Source organism: Pteronotus mesoamericanus, unplaced genomic scaffold (assembly GCF_021234165.1).
Source record: "Pteronotus mesoamericanus isolate MK-2021 breed Mesoamerican mustached bat unplaced genomic scaffold, CSHL_Meso_final scaffold_85, whole genome shotgun sequence".
Taxonomy (NCBI): domain Eukaryota; kingdom Metazoa; phylum Chordata; class Mammalia; order Chiroptera; family Mormoopidae; genus Pteronotus; species Pteronotus mesoamericanus.
Window position 1 is genome coordinate 29450497 of NW_026555329.1, and position 21186 is coordinate 29471682.

A 21186-nucleotide genomic window follows, 5' to 3' on the forward strand; every position below is an offset into this window, starting at 1 on the left:
TTGTGTTGTGCTTTTAAAACCTAGTTTGATTCATATAATCTTTCTTCAATGACCTTTTTATTATGACCATTATAAGATGTGATAATTGATTTTCTCTACAATTATTATTTTTTATAATTCATGCTAAATCTATTTTAGATCTGGTATAAAAGTCCTTGATTCCAAATGCTTTCAATGTACTCAGAAAAGAAGTATGGATAAGCTCTGACAGTTCAACTGCAGTCTTTGTTAGATCTTAGATATTTTTCAGTTTATAATGTTGTGAGAATTCTTAATATGCAAGTGAATTTCCTTTGAGAATTTATATATGTCAACTATCCTTTGTTGATTTTAAATTCCTTATTCTTCACAAAAAGTGTGAGTGAAAGAAGAAACATGGAAAATAAATTGCTCAAGATCACACCCCAAATTAATGAGTCAATATAGAACACTACTTCTCTAATTCTGAGCTATTTAAAAATATACCTAAGCTGAATCAATAGTCTTATCAATTGCCTGCATAAGGATGAAAATAGAGTGTATTATAATAGTATATAGCTTTGCTTAATAATCTATTTATTTTGAGCTCAATATCAAATGTATAAGAGCTTAAAGCAAAGGTCTAGAAAATTGCCCCCAAACCTTATATGTTGAATAGTGTGTGTGTGTTGCATAGTACTGAAACTTGAAAGAATATAAATGTTTAACATTTACATTAAAATTCTGAGTTTAATTCTATTATATTTATACTATAAAGAAAATAATTTGTGATCTATCAACTTTTTAAATGTACATTTTAATGCACTTAATTTTAATTATTTAAATTAAATTAAATTTAACTTTAATTATTAATTTTAAATGTATTAATATATTTAATGCATTTAAAATTTTGGTGTTTAAACTGAAATCAACTTCCAGTTTAAATAGCAGTTGCACTAGGTACTTGGACTGCATAGCATGTACATTTAAACCAAATTTAGATTCAGACTACAGACTGGATGCTCCAACCCATGAGTTAACCAATCCAGAAACAAATGTAGCCATGCCCAGAGTAGATCGACTAGGTAGGGCAATGCCGTAGGGGTCCTGGGAGCCAAGACCAGCCAGGAGAGCCTGAACAGCTACCACTGAGGACAGTGAGAAGAAATGTGGTGGATGCAAAGAAAGAAAAATTAGATGACATGATTCCTATGCTAGAGAGTTTTAGTGTATATGAAAATAAAAGTTGTAGATTAGGAAAATAATTAAAAAGCAAATGGAAATCTCAGGATTCTACAATATTTGTTAAATTCCTCATATAAACCTGCAGCTTAAAAATTGCATTTTTATTAATTATAAACAAACGTTGTGTTTTTCCTTCTGTCATAGTCATAGTATTCTCCACATCATAAAGTATAAATAAACCAAAACAGTGTTCTAGCAAGTACAATCTCCCTTGAGGAAGCCAAGGATGGTAGATAAACCAATTTGTTGAAAGTCACGACAGCTAGTAAATAACAAAGCTAAATGTAAACAAAATTTGATTATGAAGAAAAGAAAGTATTAACAGTCAACTGTCAGCAGCACTTTGGTTTATAAAACATATTTCTGATAGATAAAATATTTATCTTGAAAGTAGTACATATGGCCTTTATTAAAAGATGGGCAGACTTTAATTGTTAGTTGTTTAATGATAAATATTAGACACACAGACACACAACACATACTGTTGTATTTAAAAGCATTATTAGAATTATTGGATTAAAAGAAAAACTATAATATATTATTCTGGTCTTTTTTAGTAATCCAGACACCATTTTCAATAAAATGAAATTCAGATTATCTTCCTTCCAATGTATCTCTAGAGACAGTGCCCTAAGTTAATGAAAGATGGTGAGGTCATTTTAAATTCATAGTTTATTAAGGTACACTGGGGAAACAGGATTCCCTGCAAGTGTCTTGGGGTACCTATAGAGTGGGGACTGGGGAATAAGGAAGAGGAAAGCAGGTACAAGGAGCCTGCTTCAACGAAAGTAGCTCCATTTTTATACGTGTTGAATACTGAGGCTCTGTTTTATTTTGTTTGAACTATGGGTTCCAAAAATAAAAAGAATAGCAATAGTAATGACAGTGACAAAAATGACAATATTACGAGATTTGCTGTTCAACAGAAACTTTCCAACTTTAAGATTTTATACTTGTTCATGAGATTCTTTGGAAAAATACATCTGGGTTTTGCATGTCTTATTATATTATCTTTGTCTTTTATCAAAGATTCTCACCTTCCATTCTTTTTTCTCCCTTTCCTTCTTTCCTTTCTTCCACATTTCTTTAATATTAATGTATATATAAGTTAAAATTGTAAAATATTGATTTAAATTAAAAAAATAAAACCCCTTCATCTATGTATTTAATTCTCTTATATTAACACTGCCTAACTTGACAATGGATGAGTAATTAATGTAACTGATGTGGACAACGTATTGGACTCCTGCAACTCATCTGCAGGAGTTGTTTGCTGTCGAGGAAACCGGGACAGAAGACCAGTTTAGCTGAATTTTTTCCTGCTGCTGCTAGTTTATAAAGGACTCTTGAGAGTGGATGTTCAAACTTAGTAAATTAATCTATAGTCATGATTAATATCAGTGGGGAAAATGTTTAAAACGAGAAATTATAAAACAATATGTACCTGTATTTTTAATTGGTTTATTGTTTGTTTGTTTTTACCCCAGCTGCATCAGATTCTCATTTCATAGCCCACCAGTCCCATTGGTTCATGTAAGGTCTCCTCCTGTGTGTGTGTGTGTGTGTGTGTGTGTGTTTGTGTATTCAGTTACTTATGAACGCATTCTTTTTCATCCTTTTTTCTTTTGCCATTCCCTTCTTCCTTCCATAAACAGTGATTATAATTTATGTGATCTTATTTATTTGTAAAATGTATAATGTTAACTTGTGTCGATACCACTTTCACATGCGTAACTGTCATTGCCATATGGATCAGATCCTGTTTCTCACTTGTTTTTACTCAGCAAATGGTTTTTAAGATGGATTCACTTGGTGTCAGTGCCTGGTATGGTCTGTATCCCAAACTCTGTGCAGTGTTTTCACTGTGAGCATTCACTATACTCTCATTGTCCATATCTCATGATCCTGCCACCTCCCCACAAAGAGATACTCAAGGAGATTTCTGGGTCAGAGGGTTTACATGTGCTCAATTTAACGATGTTCTGCCACATTGCCCCTCCAGAAAGCTTGTGCTTTCCTACATTTCCATTAAAATAATAATTACATGTTTATACATTATAAATAAACAGTTGTTTCATTTTTCATTCTGATAGAGTCTTCTCACATCATGGAGTGGGGATATACCTGAAAAACCACCTAGCAAATATGCAAGTATAGTCTTTCCTGAAGTGAAAGCCCTGTAATCCCACATTGTGGTCACATGGCATTTTTTCGCTTTCATAATTTTGCAAGATGATGAGAGTTAAGTAACGTGTCATTACTGCTTTAGCATGTACTTTCTAATCACTACTGAGTCTGAGCTGTTCTTCATATATTTACAATATTTTTTGAATTTTCTCCCGCATCATTTTACTCACTGCCAAGATATTTCTGTTTTTTTCTAGTATATTTTATTAACATATATGACAGTGTTAAATAGTGGCATATACAGCATAAGGGTGATCATTTTAAGAAGTGGTGAATTGTGTATTGCCTGTCACATGCTAAGTACTGAAAAAATATTGGTGGATTAAAAGACATGAGCTTTTATGTAATATATGGTAGGATGTATGGTAACCTATGGCTTTGACTGTTAATAATTTTAATCCATAGATGTTTTTGAAGTGATGTTAAATATTAAGTATAGACAAAGAAATAACATAAATGAAAATTTGTATTATAAAGATAAGAATAGCTCTTGCCAGTTTGAGGACCATATAAAACTAAGTAATTTCAGAAGTTATGAAAACACATTTGAGACTGTCTTATTCTAGTGATTTTTATAATTCAAATATTAGCTGATTATTATAATTTTAAATTTTGATAACACATTAAGTATGATTTTGAGCACCACGTCCTATCATCACCGTTGCATGTTTAGTGAAAATTTAGATTTTCTTAGATATCCTAATAGAAACAATTAGAATAGGCACTTTCTATGCATGTAATTGATGAGTCATCTGTACAGTCTCAAACTTGAGCAATTGGTAAACATACATGTTGCTATAATTTAAGTATAAAAATGTAAATATTTGCCCATAACTAAATAATAGATTTAATAATTTATGGGTACACTATCTCCCATGAATTATTTCTTGAAGGCAGAGTAAAATGTTATCTGAAGTTTGAATATGCTTACATTCAAGTAAATTAAATGGTAAAATACTGTTGTAGTGAACTTCCATGTAGTAGTATCATTTTCAACAAATTTTTGCATGTATTTTGAAATAGGTTATAGAATTTTAAAATTAACATATTTTTCCAAAATATTGTATTTGAAGTCACAAGATGCTAATTCTCAAAACTATTAAAACCATCTAATGAATTAATAAGGAGTTATTTGAATATCCACTTGGTTATTTTAGTGTAGTTCTTGAAGGATTCGTAGGAATTTGAAGAGGCAACGTAAAGGGGAGATCTTACTAAATAACTATGTCCGAGTAGTCACAGTCCCTGTTTAATCTGATGCTCACTCACCGTTGGAACCAAGAATAAATGGGCAAAAGAACTGGAAACTCTTTTGAACTATAGTATTGCACCAACTCTGGTGGGAAACTGAGTGAATGGAAAAGGTTAGCAGGTATATCGTGGGACAGAGCAGATCATGTAGTTCATGATCTCAGGTAAATTATGTTGGTGTAATGCTAGTTTTTGGTATATTTTGTTCAGCAATATTATTAATGTTTCTAAATAGTTTTCCTTTTTATGACTAGAAGCATTTTTCATTTCACTGGGTAATTATGTTTTGTAAATTTGCCCTGTTATTTTGAGATGTGAGGAAGAAACAGGTAAATCCAACGGAAGTAGCAAGAAGATTATGCAGTTATATTTTTTTCATAGAATATGCTCCTGCAGAAAGTAACAATGTAATTTCTAGATTATAAACCATTAATTTGTTTCCATTGAAAATCATCTGCTCATAAATGTACTCTTCCTCCTGACTAAAGGAAAAAAATGTATTTCCTTTACATTTTTTCCTCTTTTAGTACTAAAATTTTCTTTAGTGGTATCACCACTGTCTTTTATGTAATTTTCTCATTTTATATGTACAACAGCCTGGGATTGTTGAAATAAACCTAAGGCCCACGTGAAGATAAAGTTTTTCTGGAGTAAGTTATGGGAAAGTCGTTCTTGTTTGTGTTATTGTGGGCATTTTCATGGACTTTTGTTATTTCACTAGCTTGCAACTGGTAATATGCTATCAATGTGTATTAAATCACTAAAACTTTTAAAGATTCAATCATGCGATGTTTAGAATTTCCCATGAAAACCAATGTTGAGCAGTAGGTAGTTTCACATAGACATCTGTGAAGCTCATTGAAAACATAATTTTTCCAACAAGTATCTTTTTTATGTAATTATCGCCTAATATGGCATACAGGTATTTTTCTAAGGTAAAGCTAGCAGCATTCACAAATATTTGGGCACAATAACTTTGGGCAGTTTTATCTGATCTACAGCCAGGCAACAGAGCCACATATTTGGGCCATCTGATTTGTGCCAAGTATTTGTACCTAAATATTTTGACAGCACATACAAAATGGACCAAAGAAATTATACATAAAATGTTGAAATATTAAATGATACTACCTTTTTATATTAAAATTATCTTTTTAGATAAAATAGAAACATGAAAAGCCCTGTAACTAGTCCAACAACCTAATTTACAGGACACAGCGCAAAATAAAAATGTAGAGCTCTTTGTTCACATATTATTAAGAATTTCTAGGTGATAACAGCAAAGCATGAAACCAAGCATAGGAACTTCTAAGCAGAGGGCCTTGTACTACTGCACAGACCACACACACATCCATGAAACCACGCTCTGCTTCTTCTAGTCAGGAGTGTATTGCAGGCAGTGAAGAAAAGACACAATGTAGAAACTGATTTATCTTAGCCAAGGTGAAGGTATAACAATTTCTTAAGTGAATCTCCACAACAAAATTCTAATGATTTTCTTCTACAACCCATTCCACACTAGAACATGGAAGTTTATACTCTCCGAGTTGCTTGTTTCCATGAAAAAAATTACGTGGGTGGTGGTAATTATGTTTTATACAAAACAAAATTGGTCTAAGTAACATACATTAAATAATGTTTTCTTTATAGCAGTGTGAACAAAATGCATGTGTCTGATAATATTTAATAGATTTTCAAAAGCAACATTTTGCATGCTGTATTAGATACACTTTGTGTGTTCAGGTAAGTTAATGAAATCAAACTACAAGTGGTTTTGGTATTAACGTTCTGGAGAACTTTGTACTAATGTTCTCTGAAATGGTGTGCTGAGTTGGTTTGTCAATGCAAGGCAATGTCTTCTTTGCCCTATGGACCCACACTAGAAACAGAACACATTTTTTATGTTATACTTGAATTTGTCTTTTTAGGGATGCAAGTATTGGAATGGAATGGAATTCCTTTAACTTCTAAAACGTATGAAGAAGTGCAGAGTATCATTAGTCAGCAAAGTGGGGAAGCAGAAATATGTGTAAGACTGTGAGTTTTTCCCCATCTTTTTGTTTCCATTTTTTGGCTATTCATGGCTCTTTTAATTTAAAATTGTTAAGGTGGAACCTTTGCCAGTCAGCAAGATTTTCTGTAATTAGAAAATAAAGTGAATACAAGTTTTGTTTTTCTTTTTTAGATTTTCGGTGTTCAGAGTCAAAGTCTAAAGCATAGAAAGAATTCAGCTGATTTTGTCTCTGATTGATGTTAATAGCTTTCTCCTTTCATGCTTTTATTGAAACATGCTTCATTTAAGTGAAAACTTAAACCATTTAGATTTCATGGATGTGTATAGTATTTCAAAATAAATTTACATTTAATCCCTAAAGATTTCACCTTAAATAATCATTTTTATCAGCTGACTTTTAACAGCATTGCAAAAATATATTTGGTTAGAAGGGTGAGCATGCTTTGCAATTGCTTTATATCATTAACCACTTCTCATTTACCTACTGAAAAAAGTATTCAGAGAATTTGGGGAAAGGGGCCTTTTGTTTCAGGCTTCCTCAGTTCTTTCTTAATTTTCTTTTTGTTTTAATTTTTAGGGACCTCAATATGCTATCAGATTCTGAAAATCCCCAACATCTAGAACTGCATGAACCACCAAAATCTGGTAGGTGAAAGAAATCTGCTTTCAACTGTGAGTAAAAATGTGGACGTACAAATGCTTCTCTACTTACAATAGGGTTATGCCCCACTAAACCCATCAGAAGCTGAAAATATCATTAAGTCAAAAATGCATTTAATACACCTAACTTACCAAACATCATAGCCCAGACTAGCCTACCATAAATGTGCTCAGAACACTTACATTAGCCTACAGTTAGGCAAAATCATCTAAATCAAAGCCTATTTTATAATAAGTTGTTGAATATCTCATGTATTTTATTATGTGTATCACTTTTACACCATTATAAAGTTGAAAAATTGTTCATTCAAACTATCAAAAGTCGAGAACCATCTGTAATTATCGAGGCAGATGTACCTGTAAATGAACATATAGACATAAACATAGATATAGGTAAAAATAAAGCAATAGGCTAATAGATATTTATATATTTCTGTCATTGTAAACAAAATCAAAAGCATTGCAACAATGTTTTTATCATTTTAGGGAAACACATTTGCATGTTAGACCCATTAAAGAAATTTGTATGAAATTCTTGCTATGTGAATACACATTTAATTCATCCCATCAAAGTAATCTAAGGAGCCATTTATTTTTGGTCTTATATAATTTTTAAATGATACTTGATTCCTTTTTACTGTAACTGGGTTTTGGAACACCTACTCCTGAACTTTTTGATTGCCTTTTTATAATAAATGAAAATCAGCATGTAATTTTATAAGTATATTTTGCAGAGATTTAACTCTTTCTTAGTTAACAAATAGACTCTATAAGTTTAAATCAATTGTAAGATTAAAAATATCATTTATTCTCTTGTTTAACTAATATGCATTGACTGCTTCCTATGCCACAGTCAGCATCCTAAGAGTCTGGGTCACTACACTAAATAGAACAGACCAAGGCCTATAGAATCTTTCATACATCCGTAAATGCAAATATACTCTTTGAAATTCCCCCCTGAGAGAAAGATATTTAAGATTTGGAGGAAAAAAATAGCTCGTCATACAAATTAAATTCCTGTGAATAAAATAAAATATTTTATCTTTATACAATTTTCTATATAAAACATTAAAAGCATTTTTCTGAAGATGTAAAAGGAACCAGAGTTTCCCTCTGTAACTCAGAATCCTTTTCCTTGAGCCTTCCAGACTTCTTTAGAAATAGATACATAAAGACACATTATGTTTATTTTTTAAAATTTAGCTTGTCTAATTTTGACTTTGTCATCTGGAACTCAGAAAAGTTCCATGGTATTAAGTACCTATGAAATTGAGGAATGTGTAAAAGCCTTTTATTTTGTTGTAGTCGATAAAGCAAAATCCCCAGGGGTTGATCCTAAGCAACTGGCAGCAGAGCTCCAGAAGGTTTCGCTGCAGCAGTCGCCGCTGGTCCTGTCCTCCGTCGTTGAAAAAGGGTCCCACGTGCATTCAGGTCCTGCATCAGCAGGATCCAGCTCCGTCCCCAGCCCTGGGCAACCAGGGTCACCCTCAGTGAGCAAAAAGAAACACAGCAGCAGCAGCAGCAAGGTGAGACATGCTCCATGTGACCATTGAGTTACTTTCTAGTCCCTTTTTTAGGCTAGGAGATAGGAAATACAGTATCATTTTCTAAGGTGCTCTTATTTTTTCACATTTCCTAATTTTCTACTTAAACAAAAAAATGTTTTCTATTTCTGAATATGTAATTGTTTCATGATATATTAAGATGAAGTATTTCTTACCTTAAAGTATTTTAGCAGTTATTATTATGAGGAACTTGAAAACTATGTCTGATGTTTCTCATTTCCTTGTTACTTTTTCATTCTTCCTGTTGCATAAATCTCAGCCTTTTTGTATATCAAATACTAGCTTTGCATCTTTTTAGAAACACAAGCTATATATTACATTAGATTTTGTAACTTAAAGTTAAAAAGGATACAGATAGAGAGAATTTAGAATAATAACAAGGAAAAAGAGTACTATAGTATTGCCATTTTAAATTTTATCCCTAATTCCATACTAATAATTTTTTTTCCTGATCCAAATCTTTATTTGAAACAACTGTTTCTAACACTGTTATTTCAAAGTTACGGGAGAATTTTTTTAAAACATAGAATTAATTGTTTAACCTTATAAAAGCAGAGGAAAATGTAGACAGTTTATAATTTTTCCCTCAATTTGATTGTTAATAAAGAAACTCTCTTCATGGTCAATAAATATATCGGAAAATTTTTGTTTGGTTAAACATGCGTAAAGGTTTTCCTTTATGTGCTGACATATATGAGAGGGAGAGGTTATTCTTGGTTAAACTGACTTGACTGTAGAATAAAAAGATTGTTTTTCTAAGTATAAAAACACGGCATATGTCACCAAAAATTCCTTCTATTCAGAAGCCAATAAGTAAGGTAGAATGATTTGAATCATTGCCTCATAAAATGACTTACTCCCAACTAAATGTAGCAAGGCTTCATGAACTCTTAATTCAGGGATTCAATTTCAAAGTAAATTTTAACAAAACTATATTTTACAAAATGCAATTATGTGCTAATTATGGAGGATTGCCTCATGGAGGCTCTCTGACTCTTGAATTACAGACTGATGTTTCTTTTCTCAGTATCTCCATGTAGCAGATGATTTCTTTTTCAATATCTCCATGTAGAAAACCTAAAGAAATGGCAAACTCTGCTAACAGTTTCCAAAGCAAGCACATTGTAGTTCTAGAAGTCTGTCATCCGGATATTTTTTATTTCAGCAGTTGACGTCACCATCCTCTCACGAAGAGCACCATTGCCTCTTACTTTCTCTTCCATTCATATCGTTTAATGAGTTCCTGAATTCTAATCTTATGAATTCTAATTTCCTAGTAAGTCTCTAGTAACTTTCTCTCTTCTTTGCACTCACCAATTTCCTTTAGCAAAGCATTACTTTTGTTTCGAGCATTATTTATTGCATTCACAAAGGTAATTCCTCTCACCAGTCTCTCTTCTTCCTAAACTATCCTCCACCTATCTAATCTGTGACACAGTGATTGGATTGGATCATTATCCTGTTTAGAAGGTATCCCCGCTACCTGGATTGCTGGCCCCGCCTCTGTCTAGAACTCCATCCAGCTCATTCTAAAAGGACCTGATCACATGGTTTTCCTTGGGAGATTATCATACTGTTAAAAGATCTTCACAATAGCCTTGCTTCTAAATATGCTATTTATTGTGGTTTCCAACTCATTCCTACTTTCCACAGACATTTTTGGATACCACCTCAGTGTCAAGGGTCACACTAGGTATTCAAAATACAAAGATGGAAAGAATCCTGTCCCTGCAGACTTTGTAAACTAGTGGTTCTAGAAGTGTGCTTCCAGTCCCCCAGCATCAGCATCATCTGGGAACTTGTTAAAAATGCAAATGCTTGATCCCACCCTGGGCTTTCTGAATCAGAAACCCTGGGGATGGCACAAAGCAGCCTGGGTTTCAGTAAGTTCTCTGAGTGAGTGTGAATCCCCCTGAAGTCTGAGAAGTGCTGATCTAATTACAGATGAAGAATGAGATGACAAACTCAATGAAGGTATAATGTTGGAAGACATTAGAAATATAAAGAAAACCCTTAGGAGAGTGAGGTTAGGAAAGCTGGTGCTTCCAAGGTGAAAAAGGGGTCAACATTTCAAGCAGAGTGCAACATGAAAAAGCTCTCATAAATGGAAAATGGCATTCCTGAGACAGGGCTGTGCAAAAGACATGAGGTAAGGAGACAAAGGAGGAGTCTAGATGCTTGTAAATGAGAGGACATTATACACCATGTCTGCCTTTACACCACAATCTGCAGGAAATGAAGAGCCAGGGATAAGCTTTAAACAAAAATAAAAATGAAAATACAGGAAGCCTTTCTCCATGAAGTCTTTCCATATTTTCATCCTTCTCTCAAGTCAGGAGTTACCATTCTTTCCTTATTTCCTCCCTCCAAAGTGTCACATGCTTTATGCACCTCTTAAGACAATTGTATTTTGATTATAGTTACTTGTTTACTTATTTTATCCTCCCAACTGGGCTGCGGGCTCCTTGAGAACCAAGAACCATTTCCTAGTTTCTCTGTAGCCCCCTAAACCCATAATAGAGTGACTTGCCTAGAATAGTAGCAAAATAAATAAATATTGTAAATTAAAACATCAGTGATGCTGGTGTAATAATATGGGTATACGCAACTTGATTTCTTGTAATATGTTAACTTTGGGGGCAATGATTAGAAGATGGAAATAGGTATTGGAGAAAAAACATTAAGGAAATGGTATTAATGGGTTTTAATGATATGTGGTAATTACTCTCTATGGCAAGAATGTGACCTATGTAGTTTTTACAGTATTTTTGCCAAAATAAAAAGTTATAGAGTTATACTGTTCATAACAGCATCTGCTAGCCACATGTGGCAATTGAGCACATGAAATGTGTCTAGTCCTCATTGAGATATGCAGTAAATGTGAATTACAAGACATGTTTTGATAATGTAGTATGAAAAAAAGAATGTAATTTATCTTGTTAATAATTCTATATTGAACAACTGGGATTAAATAAAATATATTATTACACATTAATTTTACAAGCTCATTTATACATTAAATGTGACTACTAGAATATATAAATTACCTATTTAGCTCACATTATATTCCACTGGACAGTGTTGGTATAGAGATTACTTAACTCCTATTAGTAATAATAGCAATAATCAAATCTGAATATTTCTGAAACATACATATATATATGTATATATACTTATACTATATAATACTATATACATATATAGTATTAATTGAAGTGTATAGCCACCACACTCTAACACTCTTGAAGAAAGGAACTATTCATCTTGTTTTGGCATTTATCCTCCATCTTAGCTGGTACAAAGTTTCTCAAAACATTTTTGCTGAATGAATAAATAATTTCATGGTATTTCTTGACCAATTAACATGTAGTATGCATAAAAGGTGATACTTTTATTTGCTCTCTAAATCCTACAATGTTAAAAATTTTATATTGAGAAATTATAGAAACATTAAGTGATAGTTGAAAGCTTACATGTCCCTGAGTCAGGAAATATAATATTCCAAATATCATATGTACTTTAGATAATATAATTCGTTTTAACTCTTTTGTATTTCATTAGGTATGAGACCAAATATTAAATTACAATATATTAATATAATGAAATTTATTAGAAATAAAATATTTAAATTGTATTTAGCATAATTGTACATTTAGACATTTAGAACACTATTAAAATTTTTCTTTTTTTCTTTTTTCTTTTATTTTTTTATTGTTCAAATACAGTTGTCTCCATTTTCCCACCACCACGTTCCCCTGCCCCACCCATCCCCACCTCCCTCCCTCAGTCTTTCCCCACTTTGGCTTTGTCTGTGGGTCTTTTATACATGTCCCTTGATTTGACCCTTTCCCCTTTTCCCTGTTACCCCCCTCCCAACCTCTCATTACTGTCGATCTGTTTTTCCTTTCAATGTTACTGTTTATCTTTTTCTTGTTTGTTTTGTTGATTAGGTCCCACTTATAGGTGAGATCATACGGTATTTGTCTTTCACCCCCTGGCTTATTTTACTTGGCATAAAAATTTTAAATGATTATTCATAATTATTAATCAATTAATAATACACTAATTTAAATGATTGTTTCTGAATAAATGTAAGTAAACTATGAATTTAAATTAGTAAATACATATTAAGTTTATATAAGCACTGTATATAAGACTTTTTAAAATTATTTTGTTTAAACTAATTTAATATAAATTTTTGACGTCAGAATGTTTATTTTGCTGCCTCGAACTGTTTTGTCTCTGAAGTTCTAACCAAACTTTATCTTTAAAGTCTGAATAATTTCTTTCAAGTCATGGTATAAATAAGTAATTCAATTAAAGTGCTTATTACTTTTACATGTTCTTATGATATGTCTTTGCATTCACAAACTTTGCTGGTCATGGTACACTTAACATTCTCTGTAATTTTTCCGTGGTGCTTATATGCCCCCAAAATACCTAAAATTGTTTTATTTATTAAGTAGTTAGGGCTAAATAATTTAATCAGTGTTCATGTCCTAACATCTTAGTAACCATTAACAAAAAACACATGTGCAGTAAAAGAAAAGTATGTATTCATTTCATTGTTAATAACTAAAATTACATATCGGTGGCATATGTGTACCTGATAGGCAATGCACAACTATTCAAACTATGGAATCACATTGGACATTAATACTCTCATTTCCTATTCTAGGCTGATCTTGCTTATTTTCTTTCGGTACACTTTTTATCACCAAAATCATCAAAAACCAGTCTCACAAAGATATGGCATCACTGGATAAAATGTAGTTGGCTCTAATCCTGACATGTAACTACCTGCAGTTGGTAGTTTGCCTGGTGTCCAGCAGATATAGCTCTTTCTCCTTCTCTAATTTAAAATATCCCTCTGTGTCCTTAACGAGTTCCCTGCCATACCCCCAAGCAACTAAAAATGGTCCATAAGTTTATCCTCTGTGTAAATGTAATTAGGTTTGCATGATCTTGCCAAATAAGTATGACTTAAAAAAAAATTAAAGCAAAATAGATTACACACAATCACACTTTGCTTTTTCTTTTGTCTTTTCACTTTTTATCTCAGCTATTCCCCAACTTTCCTCATTGAGATGCAAAGATCTGGTTTTAGAAATCTCTCCGTCTTTAACTGAGATACAGTAGCTTCAAGAACTTGTGTGGTCCTTTTCTAGATTCAGTTTTCTTTCCTTAAAATTTAAATAGTAAAAAAAGTATTAAACAAAATTGTTCAATAACTAAAATTTCATTCTTTGAGGCCAGAGCATGGATTGTGTTAATAAATGACCATTCTTATAAACAAACTGAACCAATAAATGATATATGGCATAGAAAATTTAAGACATATCCCATAACTTTGCCAATGATCACATTAGCTTTTTTCCTCCATTTCACAGAACAAGGCCTGGAATGATGCTGTCTTCTTTTGGTTGCTCTTGTTTCTCAGATAAAAATCTAAAGGAAAAAGGTGGCAGAACAAGTATATCAAGGATCTTTTCTTTTCCAGTTAATTATTAAAACAAGACCTATATATGTACCTGTAGAGAGACTAGGGCCTTACCTGTAGTAAGCTGGCCTCCATGTCAGTAAATATCTCCCTATATTGTGCCACACTGCCTGAAATTCTGCTGTTCGATCTGGGTCAAAGTATCATTTCTCCTTTTCTACAAATATCCCATTAAAATGGAACAACTCAGCAATCAGTCATTTATGCAGCATTGTGCATCAGTTTATCAGATCACTTTCCTGTTTTTAAGGCTTTACTAACATCAGGGACTTATTAAGGAAATGAGAACTTAAATAGAATGGGATGGAATTATAACTGAGTGTGAGATATCAGAAAACGATTGCCTGGGTGCTTCAGTCTAGAAGGGAACAGGGAGGAGTTGAACACCCAACAAAGGAGCGAAAGGATGGACTTTCGTAACTTCTGTCTCCTAGGCAGCCATTGTATAAAAACAGTATCTTTTTTTATTCCTTTCTAGATCTTTAAATCCTGTAAACACTTAAATGAAGTACTTTAAACCAAAAGAGTTTATTTCCTTCAGTAATTGAAAATATATTACACAGGTATAAAATGATAGCTTCAAAACAAGCTTAACAAAATGAAAAGTAGATTTATATACCTATAAAATTAAATATGTGTTGAGAAGTATAAGCAGACGGCATAATCTGAAGCAGACAAATGGGTGAAATATATTTTCCAGGCACTGCGCTCTGACCCAATAGAAATTAATTTCAGAAGGAAGTTGAAATGGTAGATTCTATGAAGGGTTTGTCCATTATTATAATGTATGTTTTTAATGTTACAGCCTACTGATGCAACAAAGGTTGTCTCCCATCCAATTACAGGGGAAATTCAGGTATGGAAGATTTTTTTGTTTTTAAATCATTATCATACCACCTTTTTTTAGCTGTTTTTCCCCTCTGTTCTATTGAAGTTGTAAACACTGTTAGAACCTTTATAATGCATACTGATCTATAAAGGAAAAAATACAATTTCATAGAATAGTCTTTTAATATAAATATATGTTTTATGAAATCTAATTATATCAATGGAATTCTATACCTTGAAATCTGCCTGGTACCTTAGCAGTATTAACACATTTTATGCCTCAGGTATTTTATATTTGTTGAATGTGTTTCAGACATGACAGATTTTCCTGGAAATTTGAAGTGCCCTTTTCAAGTTTCCTGAGTCCAATGCTGTCCTCATTTCTTTTCCCAATTAACAACTGTTAGATAATTGTTAAACAAGTCTTGTAGAACCATGTTTCTTACTGGAGGTCATAACCAATTTTTAATTTATAAGTCAGTTTAGTAGATTTTGACCAGGAAAATAGAAGAAAAGTATTGTAAATCACTAATTTTTAGTTCTCTATATGCATGTTCCTGTGCATAATATATTTTAACATGTATTCCCTACTATGAGTCATAGTAAAAAATCTTAGAAAAAACTGTTTCACATGGTACCAAATTGTAATTTGGGGAAGATAAGAAATGTCACATAGAAAGAATTTACACAATATAAAATAACTTTGAAAATAGTAAGTTTCAGTAAAGGGAATGAGAACAGTAAGTCTTAGCTATGTCTCCGACACCTTCTAGAGGAAATTTTCATGAAAGACTTCACAAAGGATAACGGTGATTTCAACTAATTTGAGGATAAGCAGAGAGAAAGGGGTCTATGTTCCTGGGAGAAGAAATGGTACAAGGAAAGGTTCTGCTGCCAGAGTAATGAAATGAAAAAGGTCAGGTTGCTGTCCTGAAATGCCCCTGTAGAGATCATTTAAGACTAAATTAAAAAGAACCTTGGCCCTGGCCAGGGAGCCCAGTTGGTTATAGTATTGTCCTGAAGGATATGCCAAAGTCATGGGTTCAATCTCAGGTCAGGGCGCATACAAGATGCAACAAGGGAATGCATAAATAAGTGGAACAAAAAAATTGAGGTCTCTCTCTCTTTCTCTCCCCCCCTGTCTCAACTCAATAAAAAAATTTTTAAAGACCCTTGAACATAGCTGAGGAGGGGTTAGCCTGTAAATAACAGGGTGATCAATAAACATTTTAGCATAAGGAAGAGACTATAGGAAAAGACTAAGGACTGTGTAATGAAAAGTCATACAGCAGTGGCATACAGGAAATATTATAAAGGGGTGGACACACAAAGTAATCAATTAAATGATTGCCTAGGCACACACTGATTAAAGGAAAAGTGGAGTCTGACAGTGGAAATAGAAAAAGCACTGAGAGTGGGCACCTTTCTAAGAAGGATCGAACAGGCTGGAGCCTGAATACGTATGGACTCCAGATCTTGCAGACTCACTTCTATTTCCCAATTCTAGAAAGCCATACTCTGATCCTTCCTTTCACAAAAAACAAACAAACAAACAAAAAGAAAGCTAGCTTTTCTGATTTAAAATATCTTTCTCTCTCTCATTTTTTAAAACACTTCTTGCCCATGGACTAATATTTCCGTGGTTTTTTGTTTGTTTACTCTTATTTTCCTTTCCCTTGAGTAGTAATGTTTAATTCTATAGTGTCAATTTACACTAATGACATTCCTCCTTAACTCTTCAGATATTTTCCCTTTTACTTTAATTTCCCTATGACATTGACTTTATTTTGTTTTTTAAGCAAAACTCCATTCTAAATAAACCCTTATGGAGACACCCAAGCAATGAATCTGCCAGCACTGAGTAACTCTGGCTGAGGATTCCTGTGGAATCTCACTCTCTCCTGGAAGTAACCTCTGAATAACTCTAAGTATTGTCTAAGGCCCTACAAGAGTAAATTTGGGAAAGCACTATCTTAGGGAAGCCTGTGAGTTTTCATTTCAATAATAAATGGTTTTGAAAAAAATACAGTTTTAGTGTTTCATCACTTAAAAGTGGCTAGCAGAGGAAGGAGAAAAGAGGGAAGAATTTCTCCTTAAAAATTTGGAAGCTGTTCTCAATCTTAGTGAAACTCAATTCACTTAGTGAAACTCAATTCACTTAAATGATACACAATTCACTTAGTGATACACAATTATTATAATTTCATAATAATTGTGTATTTCAGCACCCGTTATAGCACACAGTCACTGCAGTTCTAAACTCCCTGTTTCTCCTCTTCTTCACAGCACTTTATGTTTCACATTGTTTTCATGATGGTCAGCCTCTTGGCTTTTCTGTATTAAGAAAAGCAATTGAAGATTCTTTTTTTGCTACACAATATACCAGATCAAAATAATGCTAAAATTAAGAATTATTTTAATGATGAAATTTTAGATATTGTTTGACTCATCTAAATTATCTTATTTTCAACATAACCATAGTATGTCTTGTATTATTATAAAAATATGTTAGCATTTTTATTTTTGGATTTTCCCCTTTGAAATACAAATGTTTTCCTTTTTGTTAATTAATAAAAACAGCACCAAAAAGAATTAAGTCTTATTCTAATGCCAAAAGACCCTTCCAATTTCTAAGGAGAAAAATTAGTTAATTCAATTATTTTGAATTATGCACGCTTCTCAAATATTTATTAAAAATATAAATCTTTTACTATTCAATGACAATTTTGCAACAGCTATTAAGCATCTATAGACAATGCCTCTTCTTCCCTCTTTAGCTTCTGAAATTAAAGAACAAGATTTCATTCTCTTAATCTCTTACGCTACTAGAAAAGCAGTCTGAGCAGAAAGGAAAGCTGTTTAATATCACATAATATAATATAGAAAGAGAAATTTTATACATTCTAAAATATTGTTCCATTTCAGTAGGCAAAATGCAAAAGGCATTTTCTATTAAAATTATCTAATTTATTTTCAAAATCCTGAAAATTGTATTTATGAATGTTAAAGATTTATTATTTTACTAAGAGTAAATATTTAGTTTTAAAGTGCAACAAGAGTTCACTGTAGGATTTTTCTTCTAAATGAATTTTAGACAGGCCAGGGCTTTCACAGAAGAAAAAAATGAATGACACTTTTCTTAGGAATTACATGTGTTTGGCAATTTCCAATTAAATTAGACACCTCCTGGTCTGTTAGTTTCAAATAAAATGGAAATGAGGGTTGATGCTTCTTATGAGAAAAAAATACTTACGAAATATTGAATGATAATGTATTATATGTTTTTAAAAGAAAAAATATTCACCAGATATATTCCTGTTTCTTCAAGCTTCAAATCAACTATGATCTTGGAAATCTCATAATACATATTCTCCAAGCAAGAAACCTAGTCCCTCGAGACAACAATGGTTATTCTGACCCCTTTGTTAAAGTGTACCTTCTTCCAGGGCGAGGGTAAGTAAAGAAGCAATGTCCTCTAAGTATTACATCCCCTGATTTAAAAAATAGTGGGCCCTGGCTGAGTTGCTAAACTGGTTAACCCAGCCCAGCCCAGTATGCCAGTGTTGTGGGTTTGATCCCCAATCAGGACACATATAAGAAACAACTAAAGATACATAAATAAGTGGAGCAGCAAATCAGTGTGTCTCTCTTTCTCCCTCTCCCTTTCTCTCTCTCTCTCTCTAAATCAATAAATTTTTAAAAATAAAAATAAAATGAATTAAAATAGTGATATAATGTCTCTTCTAGTCTCTAAGTTCAACAAGTTTAATATCATTTCTGTAATTTTATCCACTTGTCATATTTCTAAATAGTATATAAGGTAGAATTAAAATTTATAATTAAGCCTTAAAGGGTTCTAGGAGAACCACTGATCATAATAAAACCTGTCTCAATGAGAGGGAATACCTCAGTATTTGACTCTGGAAACCACTCTTGCTATGATCAGTCAGATTGTGAAATCATTTAAGAAGTTCTTTGTGGGAGATTTAAAAGAAATACCTTACATTCCCAAATTTACTTGAGAAACCAATGTTCAAGGACTCATAAGTTAGTATTTTATTATATAAGACACATGTATTATCCATTATGTTAGATGTTCATTAAGTGATTTGTTGATGTATCTTTATTTATATGCATATTTCAAATCAGGGTTTTAAAAACACTTAAAAATTTTAAAAAACAAGAGTAATAATTGAAATGTTGACTTTGTTAAGTAAATGATAATTATCCCTGGATCTCTTGTGTAGTATATAGACTGTTCTTATAAAGCAAGCGCTCTTTGGAGATATTTAATTTTCACATAATAAATGCAAATTGCTATGTTCTAGTACATAAATCAGTACTCAAGGATGGTTTCAAAACAATGATATGACCCCAACAAATTGTTATTCCTTATGTGAACAATTTATATTACAAAAAGTAGCATAATGGAACCATAAATAATTAACAAAAATTTTGGACTGGAAACTGAAAACTCTGGTTTTATTTATGTTCATTTTTTATTTAATTTGAGAAGTGACATGAAAAAAATATTATCTTTTACTTGGAAGTTTTCAATTATTGGACACAGTGGAGAGAATAGTATAATGACCAGCATGTACCCATAACTCAGCTTCAACAAGGATCACTTCCTAGTCAATCATGGTTCGTTTTGCCCTCATACACTCTTCCCATATAGATTATTTTAAGTAGATGTCAACTATTGTGACTTTTCCCACAAATATTTTAGTATATGTTTTGAAAAGATAACTCATTTCAAAAATAATCATAATACCACATATAATCATAATTTTTCAATGTATAAATCCTTAACTTCCCCATTGCCTTCCTAGTTAGTTGGATGATCTAATTAATATTTATATAAAATTGTACTCATTAATAGCATAATATATATTCTTTTCAATACACATTCTTAGAACATTCACCAAGATAAACTATGGTCTGGGCCATAAAACAAACCTTAACAAGTTTAAAAACATTGAAATCATACAAAAGTGTGTTTATGACTGTAGCTGGTTTGTTTGTACGGGATCCAAATTAGAGTTATCCATTGCATCTGGATGTGCTATGTACTAATTGTATTGCCACAGGCAGATCACCAGTTTTATGAATTCAGTTTCCTTATTGATATTGAGAGAGCCAAGGTAGGCAGAGCCATAATTTTTAGTTTGTCAGGTGAATCAAATTAGATAACATTCAGAAAATAATTTGGAAAGTGCCAGGTGCTATATCAAATTCAGTATACATCCTTTCATTTTACCCTACCTAATATTTTAATTTAGAAACTGGAATTGCTGGTATTGTTGTTCTAGTTTTAATTTATTGATTTAACGTATAGCAACCACCAACTAGCCATATAGTGCAAGAAAAGGGAGTTGTTATTTTATGTTAATTCATTTATATTTTTATATTAGTTATAACTGTAATTTGGCTACATGGGTATAGCAACAAAGATAACTTCATTCTGCCTTTGATTTGAGTCATTAGAGCTTCAGTGTTGTTTAATCACAGTATAGTGGGATAAGAATAAATCTATGCCCAGGATATCTCTCTAATTAACATTTGCTAATGAATTAAAATAAAACCCTGTCTTTTATTTTTAATTTTTAATACTGAGAGTATCCCCTTTATAACAATATGAAAGTTTCTGTCTTGTATTTATTGCAGGAATATGTTTTAATTAGACTATTACAAACTTTAATAACCAGAAAGGGCAGGCAAGTAACAAAAGTATGTCAGTCCATTCTGGTGAAGCAGGGTCACGTGGGAATGATAATGAAATGAAGAATGAGGTTCCCACCTAAAGCCAACCATCCTCATGCAATTTGTCAAATGAAACATTCCTGCTTGGTGGGACTAGGCCCAGAGGTGGTAATATGCTACTCCTATTCAATTCCTAGCCTTTTATTAGGTTATTCCTCATTACTTCAATGGTCAAGGCCTTGGGGTTTATTACACGTGTGAGATATTATTTTCAC

At 32.3% G+C, this 21186-nt stretch overlaps 1 protein-coding gene across 1 annotated transcript in view; it reads left to right on the top strand.

The window, feature by feature from the left end:
- Positions 1-21186, top strand: part of PCLO (piccolo presynaptic cytomatrix protein) — a 304144-nt gene that overhangs the window by 269825 nt on the left and 13133 nt on the right. The window contains exons 11-15 of the mRNA XM_054564343.1: positions 6570-6678; positions 7233-7300; positions 8621-8841; positions 15186-15236; positions 18537-18661. Coding sequence (XP_054420318.1) covers positions 6570-6678; positions 7233-7300; positions 8621-8841; positions 15186-15236; positions 18537-18661 — 574 coding nt within the window. The remainder of the gene's footprint in view (positions 1-6569; positions 6679-7232; positions 7301-8620; positions 8842-15185; positions 15237-18536; positions 18662-21186) is intronic.